The 9667-nt window shown below is 34.3% G+C and overlaps 1 protein-coding gene across 2 annotated transcripts in view; it reads left to right on the top strand.

The window, feature by feature from the left end:
• LOC122806384 (gastrokine-2-like) overlaps positions 1–9454 on the top strand; it is a 30396-nt gene extending 20942 nt beyond the window's left edge. For both annotated transcript variants that reach the window (XM_044076743.1, XM_044076744.1), the window contains one exon: positions 8396–9454. In XM_044076743.1, coding sequence (XP_043932678.1) covers positions 8396–8484 — 89 coding nt within the window. In that variant the 3' untranslated portion in view covers positions 8485–9454. The remainder of the gene's footprint in view (positions 1–8395) is intronic.
• Positions 9455–9667: the final 213 nt, after the last annotated feature.

Raw genomic sequence — 9667 nt, 5'->3', positions numbered from 1 at the left:
CTATCAGACAGTCCTTATACATGCAGTGCACACCCAATGATGAGATTACTATGAGACAGTCCTCATACATGCAGTACACACCCAATGATGAGATTACTATCAGACAGTCCTCATACATGCAGTACACACCCAATGATGAGATTACTATCAGACAGTCCTCATACATGCAGTGTACACCCAATGATGAGATTACTATCAGACAGTCCTCATACATGCAGTACACTCCCAATGATGAGATTACTATCAGACAGTCTTCATCCATGCAGTGCACACCCAATGATGAGATTACTATCAGACAGTCTCATACATGCAGTACACTCCCAATAATGAGATTACTATCAGACAGTCCTCATACATGCAGTACACTCCCAATGATGAGATTACTATCAGACAGTCCTCATACATGCAGTACACACCCAATGATGAGATTACTATCAGACAGTCCTCATACATGCAGTGCACACCCAATGATGAGATTACTATCAGACAGTCCTCATACATGCAGTGCACACCCAATGATGAGATTACTATCAGACAGTCCTCATACATGCAGTACACACCCAATGATGAGATTACTATCAGACAGTCCTCATACATGCAGTGCACACCCAATGATGAGATTGGGACTCATTTCTCATTTAACTGGCAACTATCTGGTGTCAGCTATTAGAGACATAGATGTTGCATAGTTTGCTTTCAACATTAATGCCAGGGTGCCTTGAGTTTTCCTCATTTAAAATGAAAAGGACAAACATGGCTCCATTCATACAGGCAAACAAGTAAGTTTGTCTACAGTTGCTTGACTTAGGAAAGACCGATGTTGGTCATAATCTAGGCCAAAGGTATGTGAACAATTACAGAGGTGGGTTTAATTCACATATGCAAAAGATACAGACAATACTTCTTAATAAGATACAAAGAGGAAATGAATATGGCACAAGAAAAACAACTGGCAGTTTAGTCTTTATAGAAATATACCAAACTATTCCGTCAACTACCTGTCAGAGTTAATAAACAACAAAGATGAGTTATATTTAAATCAGCAAAATATTTCACTGTAGTTATAGCATTAACTGGGTATAAAGAAAGTATAAGCTGCCATCTAACAAAATTGGCATAAATTCAGAGTGTAAATTCTCAGCAGAGTTAGAGAGAGGTATTAAAGAAGAAATGACAGATGATGAATAAAAGGACTTAAATTAATTTTATGAATAGGAATTATATCCATGTGTTTCACCTTACCTGAACATAATGATATTGATGAAAGCACTTAACATCTTTGTTCAGTGGATTTTATTCTTATTTTATTAAACAATATTGCCCTACAGTCCCAGTGGTGTGGTCTTTTCTGTTTTTGTTTTACACACACACACACACATATATATATATATATATATATATATATATATATATACATATACATCATATATATATATATATATATATATATATATATATGCATATGTGTATATATATCCTAAAGAATTACACTAAATGCATATTCACATGATATAAACTGTCTTAACAGCCTGGACATAAGGGACAGACTATTAAGATAAATAAATTATAGAAGCACTGAAACTTTTGAAAACCAGCTTTGTATCTCTATAGAACATTCTGGACAGCTCTAATTATGCAACTGGAGTATTATCTTTAGTAGACCATACCAATAAATCTGGCCAATAGAAGAGGTCAAGCAATTTTTTTCAGTAAACTTACATTTCACACAAATAACTACCAATCTAATCATCCTTCTAGTTTGCATTCTGTAAACTGTTCATTCTGGTAGGGTTTATGACAGGACAAAGTAGTTTAGTGTAGTCCAGAATGTTCCAATTCCCAAGAATAACTTCTAGCTCATTCTGTGAGTTCCCCAGACATTCACTAGTGAGGTGAGATATATTTTCTCTAAATGTGGTGGGTTTGCCTTAGATTCTCTATATGCTGTGTATGATATACCACCCATGGAAGATGACCACTGGTCAGTCTTCCTCTTAAGATTCCCACACCATAAGAATCAATGGCTGCACTCTGATATCCCCTCGGACTGATTACCTTCTCATTATCACACAAAGTGAATCAGTCATGTTAAGTAATATCACTTTTTATACTTAAACCCACAATTTCATCCATTCTACTTACAAGTCATGGATGCATACTCCTTCAACTCACTGGATTCCAAAAGAAGTACCAAAACCAGTGAGTTGACTACCCTTAAAGACATGCAAAAAAATTTGTAGAGGGGGGCAAACTTCCTTGTACCCTCCATATGGGATTTAAGCCACAACCTTCTAAATTATATGTATCAACCACACAGTTTCATAACAATGAAGAAACACTCAAATACACACCACTAGCAATCATCATACAATGCATTGTGATAAAACTGATAGCATCATTCCATTTTTTAAAATAAATCTTCTCATATAAAAACCCAGGGATGACTTCTAGGATAGCCACTCACATCTCAGGTCCATAGGTGAGGATTGGGACATTGGAAATGTCAGAGCTTCATCCGGGTACTAAAGCTTATCCTTCATCACACACTATGTTGCAGTGCTTGAAGCACTGACATTACAGAACCAGTCAGCTGTTCAGTATCCCAATCCCCTCTATCTTTACTTGTGCACAAGAGCAGAAGATGTTAAGCTCCTCCACCTGAGTCAGAAATCCAGTCTTTTGTGTGAGTGATCTCCAACATCTAAAATGGAGATGCCAAGTTTCATCACAGTCACTACATATTCAGTGGTGAAACACTCCAGTGTTCACTACTTATAATTGTCACCTGAAGCTGATAGAACATCACTGAACAACAAAGATGTCACTGTCATCACTGAAAAGCAATTATACCATGATCATCACCAAAAATGTTATCAACAAAGATGCCACAATTATCATCAAACAACAAAGATGCCACCATCATGTTCCCAAACTAGATGCACTCCAGTACTTGGGTATTAGCTAAAATAGTGAGCTGTAGAAAAACTGTTCTTGTTGGAGATATGAGGATAATGTAACAATTTATATGTTTTGTTAGAATTTAAAATGGTTAAAGACATTATCGGAGCAAAATTAATTGCTTTGTCAAGATTTACAGACTGACAGATTCAGGCAAACTAAAAATACAGTATTGAATAGTACAAAATTAGTGATATCAATAGCCATAATTTAGGGCCCATTTTAGCTATAACTAGGAAAATTATAAAAAATATTTGAAGGCATCAGAACCAAAACTACTTTTATTCATATAACTTCATATGGCAGGCTACTAAGTTAATGTTTTAGAAAGTAACAGCTTTAAGAAATAAATATTAGAAGGAAAATGACTCAAAAGAGAATTTGAACTCGGTGTAAATTGTTAATAAAGCCTTTTAAGTCTTCTATTTTACCTTCTTAAAATAAAAATAAGAATCAAAAGAAATTGTTTTAAATGTCTATAAACAGATTTAAGTTATATTGTATATATACTTTTATACTGTATTAAATATGTCCTGTTGTTAAATAAAATTACTGTAAAAATAAAAGAGATGCTCATTACACGCATGGATATCAAGTGCAGAGAGCTTCAGAGCATTCAGTCCTATGGAGATCTGACAAGATAATAAGGATCCATGGGACTGACCAGCTGTGGTCAGTAGTGTCATTCTTGTGGATAATAACAGAACACAGCAATATAAACCTGTCTCATGTATCTGTGCACTGAACATGCACTTGTTTCCTAACGGGACAGACTGGGTTGTATATACAGTAGAATTGATGGTTTGAGTCTGTGTAGCATTTTGAGTCAGGAAATACTACAAAGCACAGCATTCCTGCAAGGTGCGTTACATAAATATTTCCCAAGATGTGACCAAAATCAGGCAGCTAGTATTACCATTCTTACAGTGTAGAATAAAGGATGTCTATAGGAGAGAATCAAGTGGAAGAGTGAGCAGAAGGAAGCACACAAGTGAAATAAATATGACAGCGATATAAGACTGCTTGATAGTACAATTGGGGGAGAGACTGCTCTCTTTAACTTATATGATATGAGAAATGATGGTGGGGTAGAGTAAACAAGGACTGATTAGATATGGAAAGTGGGTGCAGGTATATGTTTATTTGTTATGATTTAATGTTTAAGATTTAAGCATTTACAGTATGGTCATGCAAATAATGATTGTAGAATTTAGGAATACGGTTTTAAAAATATATATGTAATATATATCATTGACACAAAGAATTATGTTAGTCATTCAAAACCCGATGTGTGGAGGAAAAATGTACCCACAAAGATAGAAGCTAAAAGATGTGGCTTTACACACACACACACACACACACACACACACACACACACACACACACACACACACACACACACACACACACACACACACACAAAAACACACACATAAAATTATAAAAATTGAAAATATTGATGCAGAAAGTGGAGCGAAAACAGATTAGAAGGCTTGCCCCTCTCATGAGGTATAGGGCAGAAGACATCAATCAGCAAGGAGCCTTCAGCACTGAGAGGGTACATTGGAGAGTTGGCAAAAATTAAAGGTGCCGGTGTGATGGAGATGGTTACCTACATGGTAATACTGTCTGTAGATAATCCCATACTGGGGCTACCAGATGAAGCATCCAACTGTCTGGTGGTCAGACCCGGTGATTGCACAAAGTCTTGAATTGAATGTAGGAGGGCTTTTATTTGGTCAAGGTTTTGGCCAACATGGCACTTCACTGTATCTACTACCATAGCGCCAGTCAGATGAATTGTGAGAATCACACAAAACCGTAAATGAGCATTGTAAAAATTCTTAAGAGAATAGATATACATGTAAGGTATATATTTTCCATTCATACAACCACTTAAAGTCAGTTATATGATAAACAAGGAAATGCATTTCTTCTGAGTATTTATCTAGAAACATAGCAGTAGTAAATATTTTGACTTGAGTGGCTGTACCATATATCAGCATATTATTTTATGAGCTATCAGGTCAACATGTCCTGTGTGGTACTTGTTGAAAACCTGATCCCTTACAGCTGCTTGTGGAATGTGCTATATTAGAGTCTGTTACTGTATTAGAAATAGTGACTGCTCTTTGTATATTAGTCCTTCCCTCATAGTCAATTTCTTCACGACATAATATTTCGTTAGCAAAGGCTGACCTACCAATATCACACAACCAGTTGCTTGTGCAGTTCCTTATTTGATTTTGAGGATGCAGGCTTACAAATCAGGAGCACATTTATTCTGATATATTTACCCAGATTACCTGTAGTGTGGTACAGTCCCATAATGTGGGTTTGATGTTAACTTGACTTGCTTTGCATAAGACATGAGCAGTGAGTATACATGGATTTCAATATCAGGACTCACATCTCCATTGTTAAACTGCAGCTCTTGCAGAGATTATTTTTCCTGATCAGTAATGCACTAACCCAAATCATAAATGCACTGTCTAGGCACACTACCAAATATATCATGGATTTTACTGTTATGTAATTCATAGGTACATCTAAAGTAATCTTTTAAGTCTTCAATGACAACAATGCCTGAAGCTTCCCAACTTGCATTAAAATATAAGCAGACTGGTAAAATTAATAAAAGAAGCAAATTACCTGTTCTTTCCTTGAAATGCTATGCCCTTCATAGATTTCATTATTATAGGACAAGAAAATGAGATTTAAAAGCAAAATCAATGCAGACCCTTTCTTGAACATCGTTGGATAAAAGAAAACAAAAATTATGACCCTGTTAGACAAGCTAATAGAAGACCTAGACAGGTTCATGGGGTTTAGTGACACAAAAGGGAATTTATATTACTACAACCAATAGAAATCCGAATACTGTATTAAAATAGATGCTCACAAAGTATCGCTTTTGTAATTTTAGCAAAAATGTAATTTTTGACTTTCTTGTGAGGACATACTGACAGAGTCAGTGACATTAAAAGAAGTGAATATAGAAATAAGAGACATTCTTCTCAAGTAGGAGTACAAACCTGCAGCTTCCAAATACATAGAAGAAACACGAGTCCAAACTAAAATTCTAGCTGTGCTCTTGGAATGAGTGCAGAGGTCAGACACCATGAGGATTAGATCCTGTATATATATTTATATATATATATATATATATATATATATATATATGTATGTATATATATATATATATATATATATATATATATATATATATATTTATATGTACAATGATATTATCTCAAAATCTGAGACGTTTTTATCATGGATACTCAAATACTGTGACAAGCATCTACAGGAAGCCAGAGAGACATAATATTGGCATAGGTTTTTGGATACCACTTAATTCTGGTTGTTATATTCCAGAACATCCAATTCATGGCCATTCAATGCTGTTATAATTTTAACTCTACATGAGCCATTTGTTTTTTTAAGAAAATGAATGTTTTTAAATTGTTAATTAGAGACCTTCTGTAAGGGTCACGTGATTTCAACAGATTTAAATGAGCTGGCTATGTAAAATGACTTTACTCTAATGAAGCACTGTGACTAAGAAGGGTGAAAGCGCTTAGTACCTATGCTTTTATTAACTTATTAATAAACTGAGTGCCGCGTTTATACTTAGTGGTGGTGTTTTATTTTATTATTTTTGAGCTAAATGGGCCTACTATGGGTTACTAGCTTCACTCTACCAATTCTTGTCCCAGAACTCTATGAAATGTTGCTCTTCCCAGAGAGACAGACAAGGAGAATACAGACAGTGGACCAGTTAGTAATGCACCGTTTGTATCTGTGTGGTTTGAATATTTATGCACAAAAAAAACCAAACAAAACAAACAAAAAAATTTAATAAAATGGAATCAATATTTGATTAACTTTGGGGTTACACTTATGAGCAATTTTCTTTTACAAATGTAGAGCTGGGTCAGATCCAGTCACTGGAAACTTCATTATGAGACATTTAGATCTTTGGAACAAAACAAGTTCATGGAAAAAAAATAAAAAAAGCTAAAGTTAACAATCTGAAGTAATTTTATTTTTTTTTATTTTACATTTGTTAACCGGGGATGTCTGATTGAGCCGAAAAGGCCCTTTTTCAGCAGAGACCCAGGGAGAAAAGCTCCACATAGAAAAATTACAGATATATTTAGTTATTTAGACATGATCAGTATGCACACAAATTACAAAAGACATTTTTTTACAGTGGTATGCAGCACATCAACAGTTACAGTGGAGAGAACAAACAACAAAATATTAATTTAAAAATAAAGGTAATTAATAGACTTGTAGTGTACAGCTGAAATTTGGAACATAGGTAGAATATATACATAGTACACAGGTACAGTACATACATTGTAGATTAGCCAGTGTTTGTGAATAAGGTTGAAAAGTATTATCAAGTGGTCTAGGTTTAGTATGTGTACCTTATCCGCTTTCACTAGCCTGGGGAGCAATGGTAATAGTAAATATAACCGCAGATATTGAAAATGAAAACAAGATTTGCAGTACTCTTTTTTTTTTTCTGGTCTTTAAATCATAAATGAGAAAATAGGGTGTAATTGATTTTCAGATGATTTTGTAAGATTTAAGAATAAATAGAACATGTAACATCATATAGGAAAAGTGGATTCAGTTTTATCCTTAAAGGGGAAAAATTGCAGCGTCAGAATCATGGAGGAAGTACTTTCTCTGTATGGTACTTGAAGCTACTGACGATGGCTGCATTTTGTATATTGTTTATACAGGGTATGACTGTACTGCCTGTAAGTTAAAGTGAAAGATCTAAGTGCGTCCTAGTGCCTAGTGGTTGATACCCTTAGAAGTGTAGTGAAAAACATAAGAATATAGGCTCTCCCACTTCAAGAACTAAGGTAATTAAATGACATTAGTGAGCAATGCTGATATAATGCCTTTAGGGAATCCAAGATTCAGTATATGAAAAAAAAAAACACACCGATTCACACAAAATTATGAAGATAATTAAAAATTGTAGCATATCATGATGCTGGTGATGGCTGCCAAAGTGGGCATTAGGAATGCCTTAAAAATATTGCTCAGTGAATTAGTTAACACATGATTGCTACATTTCACTGTCACAGTCCTGGTACCTGACACAATATAATAGTCTGTGTATTTAATACCTATAGTTTTGTATTAGGAGTCTGCTTAGAAATATATGCAACAAAGAGCCAGGATCATTTGAAGACTTGCCATCTGCATTTTGTTCTGAATATTAATGATTCTTAGAATCTTTCTTTAACTCATTCATTTTGCTTGCACATGCTGAAAACAGTGACTGAACAACATGCATTGAAATATTCAGCACCTTTTTATTACTCTGTACATTAAGATAAGATTTGATAATTACTAAAGTATCTCAGATTATCTGTCTTCCTAATGTCGACTTTTATTTTTCTCTTTTCAGGACAAGGGCGTTCAACATACTTGTGCTATTATTGGCTTTATTATTACAAAGGATATTATTATCTATACTATATCTGTTATACTGTATAGCAGACTGTATTCAAACATGGCTGAAGTATTTTCTTAATTAAATATTTGTATATCACTTGCAAAATCTCAATATTACTGAAAAGTGTAACACAGATATATTATGCTGCAGATTGCAACACATATAATGCATTTGTTGTAATCTGTCATAGAGACATATTATTATAGCACCTATGGATGGTACTGAGTTGTTCATAGTTAATATTATAATGTAGCCTATTCTGCTCTTGACACCTAGAAGATAACTAGTCTATGCTGTATTCGATTCACTGGTATGGAATCTGCTATAGCTGCTTTCACTTTAGACAAGTGGTTCAAACACGTTGCATGGGTCATCTCCCTTTTCTTATTGAGAGACTGTCACTCACATTATACAAGTCTGACAGTTTGTCTGTGTGGAACGAATAAGACCATTCCAAGATGGCAGACAGCAGAAAAGGATGTTGGGATGAAATAAGCCTGCAGTGAGTCAAGCTTCCAAGCATTCATTTAAATACATTATATGTGCATACCATGTGTTAATGGACAAAATGGGGACTCATTTTGCATTTCCAATTCTCTGGACTCCACTAGAGGATGGTTTTAACTGGATGGAAAATGTACCCATTCAGCACTTGCACCTATACCAGATAAAAAAATAAAGCACTATAATGTATAGTTTGTTACTGTATGTCTTTGTCATTGATGCTTTCTTATGTACACATTACTAAATACATATTCAATTTTAAAGCTAAAAAAACTATTATTAAAGGTGGTTACATTAAAATTGAATATTAGTGGGTCTGATGTCATTGTGTTCTGTTACTCTGACTTCTGACAATTTGTTAGAGAACTGTAACCAATAGAACATTTTTATCTTTTTGGTATTAAAAATTTTATCATGTATTAAATTCATACACTTATTATGTAATTAGTTTTGCAGTTACTTAGGATGTTTTACTAAAATAATAAATGTGTTATTTGTGAGAGGTAATTCCTAGTCATATTCATTCCTACTTATTCTCCAACAAAATTTGTTATATACTTCTGACACTTTTTATATGCATAACCACTTTGAACAGATGTCTGCATCTGTCTTGGAAGAGTGTTGCAGAATTTTTTTCCAACCATTCTTTTGCTGAGCATTATTTTCGTTTGACAATTATTTGTTCTCATTACACACCCATTGCAAAGACAAATGGATAAA

The sequence above is a fragment of the Protopterus annectens genome, chromosome 7.part0 (assembly GCF_019279795.1).
Source record: "Protopterus annectens isolate FY-2018-M chromosome 7.part0, PAN1.0, whole genome shotgun sequence".
Classification (NCBI taxonomy): Eukaryota; Metazoa; Chordata; order Ceratodontiformes; family Protopteridae; genus Protopterus; species Protopterus annectens.
This window is presented reverse-complemented; position numbering and strand designations above follow the sequence as displayed.